The sequence below is a fragment of the Gossypium raimondii genome, chromosome 3, assembly GCF_025698545.1.
Source record: "Gossypium raimondii isolate GPD5lz chromosome 3, ASM2569854v1, whole genome shotgun sequence".
NCBI classification, from domain to species: Eukaryota; Viridiplantae; Streptophyta; class Magnoliopsida; order Malvales; family Malvaceae; genus Gossypium; species Gossypium raimondii.
The window spans coordinates 24443704-24468635 of NC_068567.1; the positions used below are offsets into that span (position 1 = coordinate 24443704).

At 32.6% G+C, this 24932-nt stretch overlaps 1 protein-coding gene across 1 annotated transcript; it reads left to right on the top strand.

Moving 5' to 3' along the window:
- Window positions 1–2018: 2018 nt before the first annotated feature.
- On the top strand, window positions 2019–6749 carry LOC105793911 (uncharacterized). Its single transcript, XM_012622816.2, has 6 exons — window positions 2019–2319; window positions 3251–3403; window positions 3683–3776; window positions 3958–4040; window positions 5812–5965; window positions 6398–6749. Exons 1-6 carry the CDS (start codon window positions 2185–2187, stop codon window positions 6631–6633), a joined length of 855 nt encoding a protein of 284 aa, XP_012478270.1. The 5' UTR covers window positions 2019–2184; the 3' UTR covers window positions 6634–6749.
- Window positions 6750–24932: the final 18183 nt, after the last annotated feature.

Here is a 24932-nt window from a genome sequence, read left to right on the forward strand (position 1 = left end):
TGGTCGGACACACATGTGGCAAGTTTGAAGTTTTCAAACTTGCTATATTAAGGTATGGGCAAATCTAGAAAGACACAAATAGTGGAGGGGTTTGAATGCAATTTGAAGAAGTATTCAAGGGCCATTTTGCAAGCAAAATAATCAGCCAAGCAAGCTGATTGGGTCAGCATGTGGGATGGTTTTGGTCTGCCCAGTGCTCGGTTTGTTCGATTTTCTCGATTTAGCTCAATTGGACCCCTTTCATAATTAATTAATAATAATTTATTTAACTGAAATTAAATTAGATTAAGATTGAAATTAATTATATTATGAATTAATGTACATAATTTGGATTTTCTTATGCTGAAAAATTATTTCGTCTTGATGCTTCAAAATTGCTACTCAGTTTTGTGCTTCTAGCAGTGTTTGTCAGGTCGTTTTTCATCCTTTGTGCAAATCTATCGAAAATAATCAAAATTAATCAAAATTAATTATAAAATTAATTAAAATTCAACATGTTAATAATTTAAGTAAAAATAATTATTTTATAATAATTATATATTTTTCGACATGAATTTTATCGAAACTGCATGAATTTGAGTTAAAAAGGGGCATGGAAAAGTGTGTATATTTTCGTGTTTCCAAAGATCAAAAAATGCATATCGGGCATAAAGGTCGAAATTTATTTTCCTCATCTGATCATTAACTTGTGCCGTCAAGCTGGAGTGGTGATGGGAACCACTGAAAAATTCCATTATCCAACTACGAGTATTATTGGAGATACCCTGCTCACCAGTTCTAGGAATTGCACATGAAGCAAATATAGGAATAGAACCAGCGACGCAAACATAAAATGGAAGTACCTCAAACGATGAAAAAGAAAAACGCCAAAAAGAATACCAATGATGAGCCTACGTAGTGGGAACGTAGGCTGGGAAGAGATGTGCGCTATAACATAAGAATCTTGGAGCCCATGAAACCATTTATAGACACTTTCATGACAAGCCAAGAGGCACAAAGCTTAGAATGGTCCGGACGATCAAACGATTCATTGGAGGGGAGTACAGTTTGGGAGGAGCAAGAAGACACAGTTGAAGAAGAAGAAGAGGATGACGAGGCCATGGAGGATGGCAATTTCGCATCCTATTGCGGCAAGTTCGAAGGAGCTTTTGCGTCTGTGCAGTGACCCACGGGGGGACCCGTCATTCGCGAGCCAAGTAGCCGACCTGAAATGCCTTTCGCAAAGCCAACCGTGAGGGGAAAAGGTAAAGGAATTGCGAGACTGAGTGAGGATCCCGAAGACGCTCGATATTAGTTACATGCTTTAACATTTATTTTGATTTTCTATGCAGCATGTAAACTATTAAACACTCTTTTGGATTTGTTTCTTGTTATTTTATTTTTCGTATTTTATTTGTTTATCTTATGTGTAGGGAATTACCTTGAAAGGCTACACAACAATTCAAGCTTCAACGAGGTAATGGACCCCCGAGCTAGTCTAATGCTCCATTCTAGGAAGTCCAGTAACTTCCTATCTTTTTCTTGAGACACATTGGGGACAATGTGTAGTCTAAGTGTGGGGGGTGCACATAATATTATATGTCTTATTTTTCTTGTTTTTATATTTTTTATGTGTTTATTTTAATTTTTTCTTTTTCAAAAATTTTAAAAATTTTCAAAATATTTTTCAGTTTTATTTTAACATCACTTCTTTACTTAAAAAGAACAAACAATTAATTGAATTAATTGTAATGATTTTTTTATTTTAGCTCACACGAATAATTTAATATTATATAATAAAAAATTAACTTTCGTAAAAATTATTAAATATGAGTTATCTAAATTAATTTGTTGAAAACGTATAATAAAAATTTTAAAATTTTAAAATTAAATTAATTTTAAAGTAATTAATTTCGATGTTATAATAAATTGATTGATAGAATAAAAATTTTAAAATTTATTTAATTAATTTTAATTTTTTTTTCAAAATATTGAAAAAAAAACCAATGGATAAACAGTTTTTTTTTTTTTTTGGGGGGGATCTAACGTGGAAAGCGTAGCACCCACCGACTCACCCGGCCGACACTAGACTCTGGGAAAACCATTCAGATGAGAGTTTTATGATTGTTAAATGAAACTTGAAATTGCAATATCCCTCTCCTTTGCTTGCCTTGGGACTTTGGGTTGTTAGTTAACGAAAAGACGATGAGGTTTTTCCTTCACACCCACCCACAATTAATGGCGATTCCCATGAGACTCCAATCATTTGCTTCTGCTCAGAAATGGGAAGGTGGGGTTTCAATGGTTCAAGGAGCTTCTCGAGGAATTGGTCTCGAATTTGTAAGCCCTGATTCTCATTTCAGGATTAATAAGAATTCCTCCTTCTTTTTGTTTATCTAATTCTTGTACATTCTCTTCGTTGTTTATTTTGATTCTCTCCCCCATGTTACGTTATATTATTTAATAGTGGGTTTTGGTAAAAAAATGCAATTGCATGTACAGGATTTTTTTTTAATAACTAAATTGTTCCCTTTGTAGCAAAATTTCAATTGAAACTCATTAGTCTAACTTCTTATCAAGCGTCATTGTTTGTTAAAGTATCTAGGCTGTCACCGTATTATAGTTAAAAGTGCAGTTTAGTCTTTATATTTACAACTAGTAATTATATCCTTCTCTTTTTAATATTAGTGCGAACAAATAAAATGCTGAAATGGACTTTTGAAATTTGATTATGCAGACTTGTAGCAGCAAAATATTTTCTACTATTAAACAACATATGCTCTCAGATTTCAAAAGTATATGGCAGCATTTACACAATTTCTATTAACCAATTTTACTTGTTTATATCAATATCAACCATACAAGGATTAAGTTACTCAGTTCTATAGTGTAAGGACTAAATTGGACTATTGATCATAGTACACGGATTACTTAAATACTTAAATCATCATTGTCAAACATAACCTTATCATTCTATTTACTTTAGGCATGTCCTAGTGACCCAATTACCAGGCTCAGCTTCATGTCCCAGTGACACCATTTCTTTTTTCTTTTCTTGTTGAATGGCTATGTAACTCGTAGTTTTACTTACTGCCACAGAAGGATAATGATATGGTGTTAAGGACTTGCATGATTTGCTTGGAACTTTTAAGCAGCTGCAGTAGAATAATTGGTTATGAAGAGAAGGGACTAGTTTTCGTTATTGCTTAATTTGCATATATTTTAATTCGAAGAGGCAAATTGATTTTGAAACGTGCACTTGTCGGTTCAGGTTAAACAAATGCTGGAAAAGAATGGAAAAGGGCATGTTATTGCCACGTGTCGTAATCCTACTAAGGCAACAGCGCTTCTTGAATTAAAAAATCAGTTTGCTGAACGCCTTAATGTATTACCATTGGATGTGACTGTTGAAAGGACTATAGAGGTTCATTATCTTATTCTGTTTCTTCCATTTTATTTGTTGTCTTACAAATCAAATCTATGTTACCCGGACTTAGCGTTGGATACAAGTATGTTTCTATACGGGTATGTTTAATTTTTTTTTCTTGGTTTTTCCATAAATTTGGAGCATCCCTGTACGCATGTTTGAATACGTGTCGAACACAGTGTTCGATACGGCTACTTTAGGAAAAATGAGGAGTCCGTGTAGCATAGTATCAAATATGTCAAAAATGAGACTGAACATTGACACATCGCGCTTCAGGAGTCAGCAAGGTCCATAACAGAAAGATATGGCTCTCTTAACCTTCTCATTAATGCATCAGGCATTCTTTCAATACCCAGTGTTCTGCAACCAGGTTTAACTTTCTGCCATTACTTTAAGAAAGTTTTTGAGGCTTTAACATCATCAATGTCTTGCATCTGTACTAAAAGAGGAACTTGAGCTCTGCCCCTACACTCTCTTCCCCTGTTCTTCTTCCTTTCATGTTTCAATTTGCTGCATAGGCAGATGACTGAACTCCCTTGATTTCGGTGCAGAAACTACACTGGGCAAAGTACAGAAGTCATCCATGATGCTTGCTTATGAGGTTAATGCTGTGGGTCCTATTTTAGTTATCAAGGTATGCTGACTTTGATTTAAGTTTCTTTAAAAAATATAAAATAAAAATTCTGGAAGACTTTTCTTTCAACTTTTAACTTTCAAATGACCCTGAATGTTCTATAATAGCCCCAGACTTCTTTTGATTAAGGAAGCTATTTGCAGTCAAAGTACATTCTGTTAGCATTGTTATTGATAATGATAAAAATGCTAGATTTTTCATTTGGCAGAATTGTCATGGTCGTCATTTTGTTAAACATATTTTGAGGGGTAACATTTATCTGCTGTCTCTAATGTTTGGCCAAAAAAAAGAACTAATCACTAATTTATTCTTAACTCTAGCTTCAGTTTGTAACAACTGATATGAACTTTGCATCTTGTCTAAAATGTCACCATTTTTCAATAAAAAAAGGAAAAAAGAAAGAAAAACTAGACAGTAATTCTGATCTAGCAGTCACCTTAGCTTATTGTAGGCAAATGGAACGGTCTTGGCTATAACATAAGCAAAACTAAAAGACGGAGTCTCATCTCTTTTGTTGTGGTTTCTTTCTCAAAAATCTCATATAATTAGAACCATGTATTCAAATTTTCGTTTTTTTTCCAGCTTGGGTTGATCCATCGAAAAGGTATATGTTCTTGATATTTGGTGATACCTGCATGATAGGAATGTGTAACTTAAGTATCGTATCACCCATCAAACCAGTTTATGCTAGATTTTTATTAATTGAGTTCTTTGTTTTGTGGATTAAAGGATTTAAGATGTTTTGGTTATTTTATTTCTTCTATTTGTTATTTAGTAGACGAAGGTGTTGCAGTCACAACAATTTAAGGCTTCAAGTTTGGAACATCTATAAGATTCTGTTTCTTTTTTCCTTTACATGGAGAATAGTTGTGTTAGAAATAGAAAGGGGAAGTTGAAGTTTGGAGATTCAAAGAATTTAGAGAGAAAGATGGGTTTTATAGATAGATGAAGGAGCCCCTCTGAGCAAAATATTGATATGTTTCTCAATTGTGCATGTCAAAAGGCTTTTGGTGTAATAAGTTTGTTTCTATAACCAGTTTTCTCATTTCTGTCAAATTCTTTTAGAAGTGCTACGTGATCTATTGATCTATATTGACCATTTAAGGATGTACAAGGTATTAAGATTGCATTAAGTGTTTAGGTTAATGGCTGTCTTAGTCATTTGTGCTACTTAATGTTCTAATATAAATAGGCAGGAGACTACAAATTTTGGTAGACTCTGGTTGTTGGAATTCTCATATGCTGATAAAATCATTGTCTTCTGGTCACCAACATTAGAAAAGGAACTAGGTGGAGTAAATTAAAATCAGTACCTGTCCTCGCATTAGCTATGTTGAAGTCTACCATGTAAGTCTCAACACATATCCTGGTTTGGATTTCCCATTCAGTAGTGTGTGCTTGTATGGTACCTCTACATCCATCTTGAGCATCTTGTATGGTACCCTTTGTGATTTCATAGTATTCCACCAAGAAGATAATATCTTCGCATCTTTCTGTGCCCATTCTTCAATCTTTTCTCCCCAATAATAGATTGTTTGCCGCTATGATGAGGAGAGTCTATGCATCACCATTTTTGTTAAAATATTTTATTTAAGTGAGCCCTTGCAGAAGTGTTTTCAAATGCAATATGCATTATGTTGCAATGGCTACACATTATTGGAATCCTCTTTTTGAATATTATGCTTGAATTGGAGTTCCTCATTGTCTTTTGGTCCTGATGGGAGTTGGCTAACAATATATTAGATATCCTTGTTTGTGGTATTGCTTACAGCATATGTGGCCTCTTCTGAAAGTTGGAGGACTGCTTGGCATTGACAGGGATGTTGCAGTTGTGGCAAACATAAGTGCCAGAGTCGGTTCCATTGGTGACAATCGTCTAGGGGGATGGCATAGTTATCGCTCTTCAAAGGCTGCACTTAATCAATGTATGATTTTCTTCCCTTTAAGTCTGTAGGATCATAGTTTTCAACAACGAAAATATAGATAAACTATGGGGAAAAATGTTTTCATTATCTATTGTTTTCAGTTGTATACACTTTATCTCCTCGTCTGTTTTCACACTATGAAGTGATAGAGGTGTGAACTATGTTACTTGGACTTGAGTACGAGTACGTGTCAGACATGGCATGATTAGACTTTTCTAAGGTTTTACATGTACTTGGAGGATTTTTGGAGTTTATATCCCCATATCCATGTGTTAGACATGAATGCCGAACGTGAGTACTTCAAGTGAAGAATCCAAGCAATATAGGTTGTGAACTCCTTTTGTCACATATCTACAATGATACACTTTTAGACATATAGTTTTATTGAACTTGTGTATTATGTCATTTGTTATTTGACTTGATCGCATGCAGTGACGAAAACTATTTCGGTTGAATTTGCAAGGAAGAAAGACCCAATTGCATGCATTCTTTTGCACCCAGGCACGGTGGATACCGATCTATCGAGGCCATTCCAAAGAAATGTTCCCGCGGAAAAGCTTTTCACCAAAGAGTTCTCCGTGCAAAAGCTCTTAAACATTATTAACAACGCAAAACAACGGGATAATGGTAAGTTTTTTGCGTGGGATGGTCGGGAAATTCCTTGGTGATTTACGAATTTCATTTTGAGATTATAAAGTTTTTATTTGAATATAGCCAAAAATAAAAAACAAAGGATCAAAATATGTACGTGAAGTTAATTTCAGAATAGATTTTTTTACGGGTATCATGGGTGTTAAAGTTCCATTATCAAGTTGCCTCACCAGATATTTTTACTAGAAAATTTATGAGACAAAACATTGATAGAGGAAAAAGTACGTGCCCTTTAATGACAATATCACATAATCGATACATTGAATACTTTCAAATCTTGTGTTCAGCAAATTATCATTTAATGAATTTGTTGAATTTTTACATAGTAATCACCGTTTAATTGCATTATGTTTATATAAGATAATTTACATATTTTCTCGCAAATACACTCTCGGCTTGTCTTATGTATTACAATTATTTTTGCATGATTTGAAGAAGTAACAACTAATCTCAATTAATTAATATATTGATTCACTTGAATAAAATAATTTTATTCCAACGGTTCCTTTAAGATATCCAAATATATGTTTAATTTTCTTCTAATGTCTATGTTGGAGAAGATTTAAATCTTACTAACAAATTCACATCGAATGTTATATCGAGTCGTGTATTGTTTAATGTCCTTATGACACTTGGATATAGTATTTCATTCTAAGAGATTGTTTTCGCGAAGACAAATGGGTCTTTACTCATATTTAGAGTGTGCTTGGTTGTGTGGAAAAATAGAAAAATGGGAGGGAGTGAAAAAATGGAAAGAAAATAAATTTTGAGTGTGCTTGGTGGAGAAGAAAAGTGAAAGAAAAGAAAATAGGCGAGATGACCATTTTTTATCTTAATGTATAAAAATCAATATTTTAAAATTGAAATAATGATAGGAGTGAAAATAAGATAGACAGTATAGTAGTTCAAAATTATGCATTTTTAAATATTTTATTTTCTCTCTTTTATTTTTACTCGCCAAGCAACGGATAAATTTAAAAATAATGACTATGGAAAAGAAAATAGTGAAGAAAACATGTTTGATTAAAACTTTTGAAAATAATTTTGAAAATAAAATATGTTAAAATTAGAGAATAAAAAGCATGTTTTCATTGCTTTCATTAGATAAGGGATTTTTGTTAAGTTTCATTTTATGTATTATTTTACCCTTGTTTGAGAATTTTAAAAGCAATTTTTATTTTATAACTTTTAAAATTTTTATTTTATTTTACTATTGTGACACATTTTAATAAATTATACTTTAGTTTAATTATTTAATTATTATTTCATTTCTCTTTTAAAATTATATATCAAACACATTTTCATTATTTTTATTATTGAAAAAAATTTATTTTCATTTACTAAATATTTTTTAATTTTCAAAATAGAAAATGAAAATTATTTTTCAAAATGAAAATGAGAATAGAGAATATTTTCTCGCACCCTAATTTTCTTTTCATTTTTCCTTTTCTTTTACCAAGCACACCTATGGAAAGAAAAACTATATTTTCCATCAATATGGTTTTCTATCTCTTCAATTTTTCATCCTTCCAATTTTCTTTCCACTCTACTTAACAAAACCTTAGTGGTCTTATGATCTTTGGGGTACTCAATGAATGTGTTTTATTCATGTAAAATTTCTTTAAGATTTTTTTTCTGTATAAGTTGTCTGATGAACATGAATTTCATACTTTAAATGTTCGATCTACAAGCTGAGACAGAACTTTGTTTTTCCATGATCTTTTATCTCATTAAAAAAAACAATTTAATGTATTTTGAAGCTTTTGAGAATATCAATAATATTTAAATCATCAACATAAGCAACAATTATTATAAAATTTGATCCAAACATTTTTCTTATAAAACATATGGACAAATTAAATCCTTTTTATAACATGTTTTCAACAAATACTAAGATGATTATACCACATACGTCCATATTATTTTAATCCATATAATTATTTTTTTAGCTTGATCAGGCAATTTTCTCGGGGAACTCTATATCTTTCTGGGATTTTAAATCCTTCATGAATTTTCATATAAATTTTACTATGAAGTGAGTCATACAAATAGGATGTAACAACATCCATTAGACGCATTACATACTGTCGGACTAATAAGATGTTTAAATTTGATTGTATTCACCATGAGAGAGAATGCCTCTTAATAATCAATGTTGGACATTTGCAAACATCTTTGTATACAAGTTGTGTTTTATATCTTAAGACTTCATTTTTGCACAAATACCCATTTCCTATCGGCTTTACATCTCTAGGTGTTTGGATTACAGGTCCAAAAGCCTCACGTTTAGCAAGTGAATTCAATTATGCTTGAATTACGTCTTTCCAATCCATCCAATCTTTTATGTTTTTACATTCTTCAATAGATTTATGCTCAGGATCCTTATTTTCTTTTGCTATTTCAATAGCAACATTTCAAGTAAGAACGTTGTCGACAATTTCTTCATTTTGGTTTCATATTTTCTTACATTGACATAACTCATTGAGATCTTTTTATTTTCTTCATTTTCACTTTCAATTCCATGTACTTGAATCTCTTCTTGAGTTTTATAATTAGTTATGTTGTGGGTCTCTTTAAAAGCCCCCACCACCACTAAATGATCATCTTAAATGCTTTCTCCTATTATTTTGTGAGGATTTTTATCTTTGGAACCAATAAATATACTAGACTTTAGGCATGCATTACTTTCATTTACTTTTATAATGTAACAGTCTGCCCGACGAAGTCTCGCTGTCTGATTACTATTTAGAGTGTTTAGGCGAATTAAGTGTTGAGATAAGTAAGTGAATTGTTTGTTTTAATTAAGTATAGAATTCTTTGTTGCGCCACTTGGCAGGCTCTTTGTATTGGCGAAGATCGAAAGTTTGATGGACTCTTTCTTTAAGTGTATGCCACCCAGATGCTTTGGCGAATTGCTTGGTTTATAGTTGAATGGATTTGTTTATTATTAAATAAGGAAATTTAGTTAGTTAAACTAATACTTAGTTAGAATGGAACTAAGCCACTGTAGATGAAAAACCTTAATTTTTATAAGCGCACTTAATCACGAGAATCAAGAGTGTTAGTGAAATTATCTGATTTTCCACTAAATCTTGTCTTTGTGCTTAGGTATATAAGGATAGCAGTGCCTTCACCAAAAATGTTTTCATTTTCTTTGTCGAAACCATTTTTATTTTGAAAAAACAGGGTTGACTTTTAAAATGAAAAAATAGAGTCGCCACCGATCTTTTATTGATGTGTGATCGAATCACCTTGAAAACGATCTTAGGTCTACGAATTTTGAAAAAATAGGTTCGGGAGTCGGTTACGCATGAGGAAGGGTTAGCACCCTCGTAATGCCCAAAATTGATACCCAATTGATTTATTAATGTCTTAAAGTCAAACGTCAAAACTTTGAAAAGATTGGAAACGATTCCCCTTTTATTAATGCCATATTTTAAAACAATGCTTGGATAGATTTGAACGAATGTGAAAGGGTTTCTCATCCCGAGGCAACAAGATGTCGTATCCTGTAAGTTAAGATGCAACGTTTGGATTCCCGAGCATAAGCTAACCTTTTAAAAATCTTTATTGAAACTTTGTGCATTTGAAAACTAAAAAGTTTAGTCGTTTTAGTAATGCTTTGTGCATTTGAAAACTAAAAATTTGAAAAGATTGGAAACGATTCCCCTTTTATTAATGCCATATTTTAAAACAATGCTTGGATAGATTTGAACGAATGTGAAAGGGTTTCTCATCCCGAGGCAACAAGATGCCGTATCCTGTAAGTTAAGATGCAACGTTTGGATTCCCGAGCATAAGCTAACCTTTTAAAAATCTTTATTGAAACTTTGTGCATTTGAAAACTAAAAAGTTTAGTCGTTTTAGTTCGATGAGAAAATCGAAACCCCATAAGTTAGAGCACGATTTCTCATTGTTCCAAAGACGACATATTGCAAACTTCATTTTCCCTTTTTTACGAAATTGGATCAAAGCGAAGGTTTAATGCAATATTAGCAATGATATAAATTTGATTTATTTGAAATGAAAAGAAATGAAATAATCAAATTTTGGCAAATAAATCAGAAATTTTAATTGTGATGTAATGTTTGGAACTGAAAAGCAAATGTATGAACATGGAATAATATACATGGGCAGAATACTAAACAATATGCGCGTACAAACCCCAAACACACATAATAATTATCGAACTCGAAATAATATATAAAACAAATTTAATTTCAAAGAAAGGGTACATAAATAATATATAAAACAAACTTAATTCCAAAGAAAGGGTACATAAATAAAACAACATGAAGTAAGTAATAGGCTAAAAAATCTATTATGCAAATCAATTTAAGATAAAATGAATACATGAAATGAATTGAAATAAATCATTTAATAAATTTTTAAAACGACTAATAAAACACAATATACAAAAATATTTAAGCAAATGAAGTGTGAAGAAAAATTAGAATATACATTATATAGAAAAATAATAAAATAATTAAAAAATAAGTAATATGTATAATTCAAAAAATAGTATGTATATGGATGAAGTTTAAAACAAAACAGAATTAAAACAAATAATATACATGAATGTACAATTTAATACAAATAATATCTACAATTTGAAATGAATTGGATAATTTACAATAAATAATATATAATAAATTTGAAATAATAATACATATAAAATTTAAAATTTTGATGATAATTCTAAAATAATCATACATGATAAATCCAAAATAATAGTATATAATAAATTTAAAAATATTAATGATAAATTTGAAATAAATATACATGATAAATTTAAAATAATCTTAACGATGAATTTAAAATAATAATATTGATAAATTACAAATAATAAAACATGATAAATCTAAAATAATAATATACAATAAACTTAGATAATATTAATGATTAATTTAATGATAATAAGTATAAACATTCAAATAATATCAGATTTAAAATTTTTAAAAAAAATAGCATAATAATCAATACTTAAATAAATAAAATACAAGCAAATTAAATCAAACTAATGAGGACTAAATTGAATTTAAAGCAAAATTAAAAGGAAAAAAATGAGAATAAAACAAAAATGAGGGCCAAAATATGACGCGCGGATAACATGGGGACCGAATGGGAAATATTCCCTTCCATCAAAACGCAGCATCTTGAGACAGATCAAACTGGAATGAAACTTAATAAGTGTGGCCAAATTTAAATGGAATAAAAGAATCGATTTGAAATACCCTGCGAAAGAAAAGGGACTGTTTGCGCAATTTTTCGAAGTGTTACAAAATGCACGGATCCTTCCCCGGGTCGGGTCACCGCGCGGGTTACTGAGGCTAAACGGCCAATACGACACCGTTTTAGAGCCACTAAAACAGGCCCTAAACGGTGCCGTTTTATGCACAATATAAAAGCCACTTAAAACCCTAAAATCAAAACACTTTTTATTTACATTAACTATCAGGAAAAAAAACTAAACCCTCTCTGCCCTCTACTGCTTCAGCGATCTGAAACTCTGCCCGACTCCGATTGCGATGGAGTAGGCAAAGCCAGGTAGATTTCTCATCTCCTAACTCTTCTTTTCTTTTTCATATAAGATTAATAAAAAAAATAGAAAAGTGAAAACGTAACGAAAAAATATAGAAGAAAAAGTAAAAAAATCACCTTCTTTAAAACTTTTTGATTTCTTTTTTCCTCCCTTTACACTGATTTTTTTCTCTTTACACTGATTTTCCCCCTTTACACTGATTTCCTCCCTTTTTTATGAATACCGGAATCCCCCTATAAAACAGAAAATCGGGCTCTTTTTATAGCCCGGAAATACAACTTATTTTCTATTTTTTCTATTTTTACACTGTGTTTTTGTTGCTATTGGACTCTTTTTTATTTGTTTGGTCTATTTTAATTGCGGGCCCGGGCTAAAATTGGGTATTACATTCTTTTTTCATCTTCCTACTTGATCTTCTTTACATTTTCTTAAAACCAAAGTCCAGAAAACCTATTTGAAGTTAGGTTCATTGTAGTCAGCCAACTTATACGTTTTTCATAGCTCTCTGGTAATTATTGATGAACCCTAGGTTATTTTTTAATACTATTTACGTGTTTTCGATTAAGTATGCATAAGTGTCAAACTGGAGTGTAAGGAAGGAAACTTCTTGGGTCTGGGTTAAGTGTTAATGATTCGTACATGCATGTTTAGATTCAATGAAGCAGTAATAGGATATGTTTGAATACCCTTATTTTTTGCTCAAGAAGCTACTAAAGGTTCGAGTAACAAAGGCAAAGAACATACTTTATGGACTTTGTTATATTTCTAGTGAGTTCTTTCTTACTTCCATGTGTTGTGGTTATCTTTACTTTATAGTATTGTAAGGTAAGTATTCCTACTCTGTAAAGGATGATCAGTATATGTGTGTATGAACAATGGTTGTTTGTCCAAAGTTATTAGTCTGAGTTCTGTATGTCTGGGATAAGATGTATGGACCATTTTCATGTTAAGCCACTACCATATGCTTTTGAAATGAATGATCTAATATGAACTGATCTACGAAAATAGAGCTAAATGAAACATGTTGTGTAGCCTCCGGTAAGGTAGATATATTACAAACCGGACTAGCATAACACAATTAATCATGATACTGAATGATTCTGAAATGGGAGGTATAAGGAAAGAATGTATATGAATGAAACGAAAACATCTAATATGAAATTGACTCTGAACTTTAGGTATGTGGCTAACATGAAAATGGAATGTCTGAGTTATGTTATGTTGGCGTATAGTATTTGCCCAAGTAACACGCCATTGGCGTACTGAGTCTATCTGAATTCTGTATACGCCATTGCACATACTCTATATTGTGGAATGATTTCTCTGAAAGATTGGTTTGTTCTATTAGTATTTTGCTTCAGATCTCATGGAACTCACTAAGTTCATTTGAACTTACCCCGTTACCCTTTTCCTTCTCAAGTCTACTGTTGAAGGAAGTCTTTTTAAAGGATTACGCTAGAAGACATCTGTTGTTGTGAGATATCTTTTTATTTCTATAATGCATGATGATGAGGGTGAAGTTTGATTGTAGTTTGTGAATGATTTGTACTTAAGACTCATATTGAGGATTTATGATTTAATGAAGTTTCTTTAAAGTTTATAGAATGATTTGAAAGTATTATATTTTGGGTTGATAAAAATACCTTATTGAAATTTTATATGCCATTAGGCTTATACTTTATTTTCTATATATTTATTAAAAGCTTATTTCAAACACTATAGTTTTACAAAGATTACGCTAGAAATAGTTTTGAAAAAGAATGATTTCTACATAATGACTCGTCTTACTTGGATCCTTTTAAGGGATCGGGTTTGGTGTGTTACAAATAAGTTTTCATACTAGGACTTCAATTCAAATAAAAATTATAACACCTCTGCCCAATCTGATCACCAAGTTCGAGTTATGAAATTCTACAGCCGATAACGAAATAGTTACAACATTTAATAATCAATTTATATCATAAAACAAGCATTCATAATCATAACATTTCATAAACATGTCATACGATGTTTTCCTGAACTTGATCGAGCTTACAAAAGCTCATTTTCTAAACCAAACATGAAATAGGACCAAATTGTAAAGTTTTCAAAGTTTCCAATACAAGTATCGATACTTCTGAACATGTATCGATACCATTTTCAACCTTGAGTTTTTAGAAAAATAGATAAAAAACAATAGTATCAAATACCTAAATTATGGTATCGATACTTCATTTAAAAAGTACCGATACTTAATCTAGTACTGATACCAATTTGCGGTTTCGCTTCTTTTGTAAAAAAAAAAAAACAAAGATCAATTGTAACAACCATAACCCGTACTTGTCGCTAGATTAGGGTTACGAAGTATTACCATACAATCTAAAACAATCAATAACAGATAGCATCAAGTTGCTTATTTAATTAACAAAATTTCATAATAATTTGAATCGGAGTAATACGTACATTTATGGGCATTAAAACAAGCCTACGAGGCATTCAAACGAGCCTACAATGCCTTAAAATTAGTTTAAGAACAATTAAGGACCAATTTGAAAAAAAATCAAAAAGTTCAGGGAAAATTGAAAATTTTCAAAACAGGGGTCACATTGCCGTGCAACACATCCTAGACCGTGTGGTTCTAGACATGGTCGTGTGGCCAACCGTGTGACGGACTGTATACCTTCGAAATAATTTCACACGGTCATGTAGCAGACTGTGTTCAATTTGATGTTGGGTCACACGGTTGTGTCGCAGGCATGTGCCAACCCGTATGGAAACTGCACTTAACAAGTCCAGGGCACATGCTTGTATGGATTACCCGTGTGTGACACACAGCCGTGTGACAGCCCATGTGTACTAAAAAATGACCAAAATCACGGTATCTCATTTTTATTTTTATTTTTTGCAATTGCATAGAAACCCAGACCAAGTCATACCAATCCAACATATATCTAGAAACATTTCATATATTCATTTACCCTATTACATGCCATATAAGCCAAGATGTTTACAAAATCTACCATAAAGAGTCCTCGAGATAGTGTGATTCTTCAAGTTGATCTGATCCCCCAAATACAAAATGCAATGTTCAAAACAAACGCAAAACAGGAGTAAGCTTACTTGAAGCTTGCTAAGTTCATGTCATATCAAATTTAAACATATCATATCAAATTATACGATTAAATAACTAAGTTCATGTCAATCATAGTTCACAACAAGTGAGTATTGTACAGTACATTAGTTTAATTCATATTCCAAGTTGTCGTTTAGTAAGATCTCAAGTCAACAATATCCAATACGAATCGTTACACTGGCACGAAGCCTGCTAGGCATCAAGCCTGATAAACTCTGGCATAAAGCTTGCTACGCATCAAGCCTGATAAACATCGGAACAAAGCCTGCTAGGCTCAAAGCCCGATAAGTCTCCGGCATGAAGCCTGCTAGGCTCAAAGCCTGATAAGTCACTAGCACAAAGCTTGTTGGGCTCAAAGCCCGATAAGTCACTAGCACGAGGCCTGCTAGGCTCAAGGCTCGATACAATACACCGACATAAAGCCTGCTAGACCCAAGGCCCGATACAATGCACCGCCATAACAACTCAATTCTATTATATATTCCTGACAATCAACATTCAACTTTATAATACTGAAGCTAAAAGAGTAAATCCAATAAATAAAGAATAAAATATAACCATATATAAATAATACGAACATCAAACTTACAGAACCAATTTGTAATAACTGCTCAAGTACAGGGACTATCCATCAGTAGGACATCCAAGACCAGCACCCGAAACTTATAACCCCTAATGACTTGTCCTTTGTGTTCCAAGTATTTACGAGGTTCATACTGGTCATATACTATGTCCATTTCAATTTACTTTCTTTACATTATACCATTACGAGCACACATCCATATAGTTCTTATTTATCAGGCATAACATCGAATTAACTAATAATACAATTTAGTCCAATTTACTAATTGTCATATATCAATCAATTTAATTCCTTCGTACCATAAATAATAACTATCAACTACACCAAAACAGGTCTTTAGCGGCGCTTTCTACCGCCACTAAAGGTGTTTGCGGCGCTTCCACAAGCGCCGCAAAAAAGGCAGCTTACGAAAACATCGCTAATGTTTGCAGCGTTTACAAACAAAAACGCCACTAAAGAACATGATCTTTAGCGGCGTTTTTTTTCTAAGCGCCGCTAAAGAAAATGATCTTTAGCGGCGTTTTTTTAAGCGCCGCTAAAGAACATGATCTTTAGTGGCGATTTTTATTAAGTGCCGCTGAAAATCATGTTCTTTAGCGGCGTTTGTGAATATGCGCCGCTAAAGAACATGTTCTTTAACGGCGCTTTGTAAAAAACGTCGCTAGAGATCATGATATTTAGCGGCGCTTTTTTTACAAACATCGCTAAAGAACATGATCTTTACCGACGCTTTTATACAAAAACGCCACTATTTTTGGGATTTTTTTTATATTAAAATTTTCATTTTTTCAGCCCTCCTGTAGCAACAAATCAAAAGCAACTAGATCTAAACCAGCCAAAAGCAATAAATTTATATAATATTTCAAATTAAACGAATAAAATAATATTAATATCAATAAATAAAAGTGAATTCATATTATTTTTGCAAAAATGTTAAAAGTTAAAATGATAAAAATATTTATGCAATACACTATGACGGCGGAAGTTGCGACTGAAACATCTTCATCATACTCTGAAGCTGCTGCTGGAGTTCGTCGTACTTTCTGCTCTACTCTGCTTCTCTTGATGCTGCATCAGCTTTAAGTTGTAGCTGGAGTTCTTCATATTTCTTTTGAACCTCTGCTTCTCTCGCTGCAGCCTCTGCTTCCCTCGCTGCCGCCTCTACTTTAAGTTGTAGCTGGAGTTCTTCATATTTCCTTTAAACCTCAAGCGTGGTCGCTTGCATCCGAGTCATCCGGTCTTTTAACCTCGAACTTGACTTGAGCCCGACTCCCAAAGCCATGTATTGTCATGAATTTGGATCCAAAATATTGGGTTGGGCTAACAAAAGATCATTGAAATCGAACCCGACCATACCTTTCAAGACCCAAAACTTCGATAATAATCCGATTATCAATGTCTTGGGATGAACAGAACTATCACTAGAAGCAATCGCTTCAGACTCACTTTTTATTCTTTAGTTTTTCCTAATAAATAAATCACATAGTTAGGAACATAATATATATTAAAAACATATGCAACATAACAATAGTCGCATTACAAGCAATGAATTAAACCATTAGAAAATAAACACTATAAATAACTAAAACAAGTCAAATCGTATTAAGTAAACGTACCATTATTTCATCACCGAGAGTCATGGGAGATCCATCTTTCTTCCTATGTGTAATTTCAAAAGTTGAAGGCGTCTAACTTTTGACCGGATGACGATTCCTACAATATAGTAGTAAAATATTATTTAATGGAAAGTTATACATATTTGACAATATTAAAAATTAAAATACCTCGCCTCACTACACATGCAAAACTTCTCGACTTATTTGTGTGAGTGAATTTTGTTTTTACTCACGCTTTTTCCAACTTGTTGACGATCCTACGTTATGAAATTTTTAGTATGTAAATAGTAAATACTATAAACCAAAATAATTAAAACAGTTTGGAAGTACATCATACCTCGCCTTTCTTCGAATGCCAAAATCTAACTGCATCTTCCCATTGGTACCTCAACATACCCGGCGAGACATTTTGCAATTTCTCATCGAGGGTTATTTTTGTCTTATAATAATTTTCTTCAAAGTACTTTTATTGTCTCTCCATCTTTTTCCCAATGCCTTCTTTACATAAGCATCCGAGACCTCTAAAGCAAACCTCGCCTACAAAAAACACAAGTTAATAAAGTAAATATAAATGAAACTATTTCCCAAGCATTACAGATGACATTAACATTTTGTTACCTTAATATTATCGAGGGCTTGGTTTTTGTTGCTATCGGGCATTTGATGCCATGGCTCGTAGTTGATAGGCAACATATTCGCATTTCGTGCTAAAATGCCCATGTATCCTGCTAAAAGTCGAGCTTCTGATCCAACAGGCTGACCAAAACTATTTCGTCCAACTTTGACACACTCATTGGATCTAACTCAGTATAACTCTCTAAGTAGCGTCGTCCTCGACCTCTCAAGCGTCCCACCATTTTCAGCTACAAATGGTATATTATAATATAAGAATTTGAAAAATAAATCAATTATAAGTCAACACACATGTAAATTAAATGTAAAATTACTTTGAACTTCTGTAGGATCCTCAGCTGTAATTGGAACATTCGAAGATCCAATTACTGTCTGTTGTTCAGTACTATTTGTTTCTGTCTAGTTTGGATCATTTTGAACAATGCTTCCCCTTAGAATTTTTCTTCTAGGCATTTTATCTGCAATACACATAAAATAGTTGAAAACTTAATAACTAATTACAACAATAACAGCACATATAAAATAGTTGAAATATATAATAAGACCAAGAATTAAATTATGATATTACATATAATTAAATAATCGTAAAATCTTACTACATCATTATTCGTAAATATCTTCATCCGTATCCTGACGAACCCATTGAAATTGTGCACTAGTACTAGGGATATTATCGTTTAAGTTTTGTTCTGGAAAGGGCAAAGTTTCTGATTTGTCGTCGATGTTATCTCTACTTCCACTGCCCATGTCAAATAAGTCTCTAGGGATGTTACGGAGTACAACGTACCAACCCTCATCAATTGGATCTTTTGAGTAAAAAACTTGTTTGACTTGAGATGAGAATACATACGGCTCATCTATCAGTTGTTGTCCTATGTGAATCAATCGGGTGAAGTTCACCATTGTAAAACCAAATTAATCTTGCTTAATTCTACGAGCAATATTAACATCGGCCCAATCACCTCGAAATAAGACAACTTTCCATTTGCCGTAGTAATCCAACTCAATTATGTCAGTAAGAAGTCTGAAATATTCCACATTTCCCTCGACAGGATTATTGTCCCTAGCACTAGCATAACTTGTAATTGAGGAATTAACAACTATTCCACAATTTTGCGTTCTTCTCAACCTCTCGCGATATTTTGTATGAAATCTGAATCCGTTGATGAGGAACGCACTATATCTTTTAACCACTCGATTTGGACCTTGGGAGAGCCATTTAACTTCGTCGTTTACGTTCTTCTCACTCCAAACCTATTGAATGGAAAGTAAATCGAGTAATTAAAATGTTATGAGAAAACATTATTATATGTGCGGAAGCTCCAAGCGCATACCGCTTGGCTTAACCATTCATAAAAGATTCGTAAACAACTTATTGATATCTCGATGTTAAGTTTTTCGGGAGCGCGAACGAGATCTCAATATTTGTTTGTACTCACTATGTTAAAAAAATGTTCACTTTGTTAGAAGATAAACAATTTTTAATTTGATAAATATTTATCAAATTTGTAGAACTTACTTCCGTAAAGGTTCCATTGATTCATGGTGAAACAGAACATATCGATGTGCTTGTACCCATGATAAATGATCTAATTTTGCAATTTCAACTTTGCCGATTGGTTATCCAAAACTTTGGAACAAATAAGCATCGGCGAAGTTATGGTCCGAGAGTCCAGCATTCCTATTTGGTCTGTTCAACCTTGTTTCAACATCTTCCAAATATCTTGAGCAGAAGGTCATACATTCCTCTGCCAAGTAGCCTTCAGCAATCGATCCTTCTGTATATCGCTTGTTGTGGTAGTAAGACTTTAATTTGGATAGGAACCTAAACACAATATACAACATTATCAAAAGTTGTAACTAAAGGCATAGAGGTGAATGAAGGAAAATTTTAAAAATTTTAATTAACACCTTTCTATGGGATACATCCATCGATAGAAAACGGGTCCGCCAAGAATTGCTTCGTGCGGGAGATGGATTATCAAGTGAACCATAATGGTGAAGAAGGAAGGTGGGAAGATTTTCTCCATGTTGCATAAAGTCAAAGCGGCTCGATCCTGTACCTTCTGAAGTTCTTGAACATCCAAAACTTTGCCACAAATGACTTTTATTATATTGGATAGTTCAATTATACAAGACGTCACATTCTTGGACATACAACATCGTAGAGCAACTGGCAGTAAATCTTGCATCAAGATGTGATAGTCATGTGATTTTAGCGAATATAATCTTCGATCTTTAACACTAACACATCGAGATATATTTGATGCACACACATCTGGAACCTTTATATCCTTCAACACCATGCAGAACACTTCTTTTTCTGTCTTCGACATTGAAAAAATAGAAGGCGGCAACCAATATTTCCCATTCAGAAGTGGATTGGGATGAAGATTAGGTCGGATTCCCATTTGGACTAAATCAAGTCGACTCTGAAGATTGTCTTTTGATTTTCCGTCGACATTCAAAATTGTACCCACAATGTTCTCGCAGACATTTTTCTCAATGTGCATAACATCAAGATTGTGTCGTAAAAGGTGATGCTCCCAATAAGGCAACTTAAAAAAAATACTTCTCTTTTTCCACAAGTCCGCCTCATTAGGATCATCCTCTTCATCGGAGTCATCATCAGCTTCATCATTTGATCTTCTATTTCTTTGCGTGTTTGGCGGTTGGTTCATCTTCCCATAAATGAAATTCATATCTTCCAACATGAACAAGATTTCAGAGCCACTGGTCTGCGAATGAGCTTCTCTGAACTCTTCAGTACCGTCAAACACAGAACTCTGAAATCTAAATCTATGATTTTTCGGTAACCACCGACGATGGCCCATGTAAGAGAACTTCTTCCCATTGTACAACCATTGCGAACATGTTTGTGCAGCACAACAAGAACACGCATAACAACCCTTGGTACTCTAATCGGATAAATTGGCATAAGCGGGAAAGTCATTAATGGTCCACATCAAAGCTGCACGTAAATTAAAGTTCTCCTTTCTCAGCACATCGTATGTCTCGACACCACCCCATATTGTTTTAACTCTTCAATAAGTGGCTGTAAATAAATGTCGATATCATTCCGGGCCCTTTCTCTCCAGGGATAATCATAGATAAGATAAGGGAAGATTGTTTCATGCAAATCCACGGAGGCAGATTGTAAGGAACAAGCACTACTGGCCAAGTACTGTACGTAGTGCTCATGATCTTGAAAGGATTAAATCCATCAGATGCTAGCCCAAGCCTCACACTCCTAGGATCGCTTGCAAAGCTTGGAAATTTATTGTCAAATGATTTCCAAGCTAAAGAATCTGCCGGATGGCTTAAACATCCATCATCAGTTCGTCCATCTTGGTGCCACATCATAGACTCTGCTGTCTTCGACGACATGAAAAGCCTTTGAAGCCTTGGTATAAGGGGAAAATACCGTAAAATCTTGACTGGCTTCTTCCTCAACTGCGCATCATTTTCATCGTCGTTCCCATCTTCTGTGTTTCTATTTATCCAACGAGATTGGCCGCATACATGACAGCACTGTTGGTTTTTCCGATCGCCCCAATACAACATGCAGTCATTTGGGCAACTATGGATTTTGTTGTACCCAAGGCCTAAATCTTTTATCATTTTCTTCATATCTTTGCATGACTGAGGGATTTTTGCAAACGGAAACATTTCTCTCAAAAACTCTAACAGCATTGTCAACGAGTTCCCGGTCCACCCTCCCAAACATTTTAACTGAAAAAGACGAACACAGAAGGACATTTTTGAAAATTTTGATCCCTCATACAGTTCTTCGTTCATGTCATTAAGTAGAGCGTAAAACTTCACCGCTTCTCCATTCGGCTCTTCATGAGGTACACTACTTCCCGGTTCGGTAAAAGCAGTTCCACCAATATTATAATCATCAGATGCCACAAAATCTGCTGGCAACGACTGCACACCATGATTGTGCATATTAAATGCATCCCGCAACATACCTTCCATGTCATCCCTTCTATCAGACTAATGGTAAGCAGTACCAGGATAAGATACATCCATCGTTGAAGAGGAAGTACTAGGCGGGCATTCTCCATAAAATAACCATTGTTTATAACCCCGAACAAACCCATCAACAATTAGATGCTCGTATACAACCTCACAATAATGCCAGTTTATGTTGACACAATTCTTACAGGGGCAAAGAATCATGTTCTCTTGGCTTGTGTATTGAAATGCAAAATTTAGAAACGTCTGTACTCCATTTTGATAACCGTTGCTTACCCTTAACAAATTCATCCAAGACCGGACCATTTCTTAATTCTTGACGTCTGATTTTCGCCAAAAATTACAACATTCAGTTCTTCACATATAAGTATAAATGAGTTATGTAAGTTATGATATGTAAGTTGTTCACTTTTTTATGTAAGTTGTATTTTATGTAAGTTATTTATTATGTAAACTACGTAAATTGTGTAGAATGTAAGCTATGTAAGTTGTATTTTATGTAAGTTATTTATTATGTAAGCTAAGTAAGTTGAGTATTATGTAAGCTATGTATTATATTAGTTATGTAAATTATGTATTATGTATGTTATGTAAGTTCGTAGAATGTAAGTTATCTTAATTTTATGTAGGTTATGCAAGTTATGTAATGTATCAATTTTATGTATGTAGGTTATGCAAGTTATGTATTGTATCAATTTTAAAAATATAAGATAAATTAAATAAATATATATATTTTATGTAAGTTAAAATAAATTTTCTCTTAATATTATAATACATAAACTCACCATAACCTCACCATTCCAAATTTTACATATTAAACATTTAAGTTCTTTAAGTAATGCAAGTTATAAATTTCAAATATATATATATATACATTAATAAGTTAAATTAAAATTTTAAAATATATTTAAAATATATAAATCATATTTTAAAATATATATATATTTTAAAATTTAAAAAAATATATATTAATAAGTTATGTAATTTGTGTAAACACAATTGGCAATTCATTGACATTCAATAAATTAATCGATCAATTTATTGTATGAAATTGATTATTAAACATTAACATTCAATCAGTTAATCGCATCTAACGTCGATAGTTTATTAATTTAGAAGTGAAATTGATAACTCAGTTACATACTTTGCCAAAATCAATAAAATTTTCACATTAAACCGAATAAACTAATCGCCCATAATTTATTCAAATACTATTTACATAAGTCCTTTAAGAATTGGGATAATCCGAAATTTAGTAAACTCTGATGATTGTTTTTGCTTGGGTAAACAGTTCGTCGACACATATCAAATCATAATTTAAACATCGCAATTATGTAATCAGGTAGCTGCAAAGTTATAAGTAAACAGATGCATATAGGTTGAAAACCAAAAACCTTAATTAAAACTCCCTTTTAAAACTAAAAAATAATAAGTAATCTATTAAGCTAAAATATATCCAAGTCAGAAATTTAAACATTTGGATGTGTTTTTGTAAGAAAAGTATGTAGTGAAACATAGGAATAAATACCTCAAATTTCCTCAAAGTTGCATAAACTTCTGCAAAAAATAACAAAACACAACTAACTTAGTACCAAAAAAACAGGAAAGAAGTAAACAAAAGATTATTTAAGTAATTATTTAGATTCAAATCAATGTAACAATCTTAATTATCACAACAATCAACTTAATATGAATTGATAAAGTAACAATCAACTTAATATAAATTAAATCAAAATCTTAAATTGATAAACTAACTTAGTACCAAAAATAGGAAAAAATACAACAAAAGTAAGCAAAAGATTATTTAACTACATTTATATTCAAATCAATGTATCAATTTTAATTATCACAACAATCAACTTAATAATAATTGATAAAGTAACAATCAACTTAATATAAATTAAATTAGAAACTTAAATTAAACAAATATGGTAAAGAAACAAGGCATTGCCAATCAATCTATGTGTAAAACAAGCACAAGAAAGAAAATAATTTATACACTGGAAGCACAGTTACAGGAATTTTACAGAGAAAATAATCAAATTTCATTTGAAGCCATTAAATATTCCAGAGAAAAAGGAATTTTACAGAGGTTTAAAATTTAACATATGAATATTTCTTCAAACCTAACCAAATCATGCGGGAGAATTCACATTTTTTTCTAATTTAAACCTAAAAAAAATAATGTTAACTGACTATTTGTTTCAGTAATGGACCCATCAAGAATATATAATGCAAATGAATACAAGAAATACTCCATTTCCCCTGAAATGGATGCTCGAAAAACTCCATCGGCAAGGAAATTAAAGAAATTAAATTGGATGCTTGCAGAATATTTTCTGCAAATAGCAACTCCCAAGATAAAATTCTTTTAACTCAGGCTTTCTATCCATATATAACCATTGAAAGAATTAACAGAATTGATTTCATGGTAAATACCAGCGAAATAAACAAATAATTCACACCATAGTTACATATATAATCGAAACCCTAAAAACCCAATATTTCTTCCCACAACCGAAAAAAATCAGCAATGCATGTTATCAATCTGTCTACGACTGAAAAACTTCATAAAACCAAATAAACCTATATAACCCGAAGCCTAAAGACGCAAAAACAGTAACTGGAAGCAACGGGTAAAACCTTACCCAAAAAACTGAATGTCCTCGACGCTGTCTTTGGAGTAAATGTTGCGAAGCCTCCAAATGAAATGATCCGGGTAAGGTAACCGATGAAATGATGAATCGAATGAACAATACCAATGCAGGGGATTAGGGATTAGGAAAAAAGTTGAAGGGGATTTAGGGATTTCGATGGAGGGCAAAGAATTTTTCAAGAATTAGGGTCAA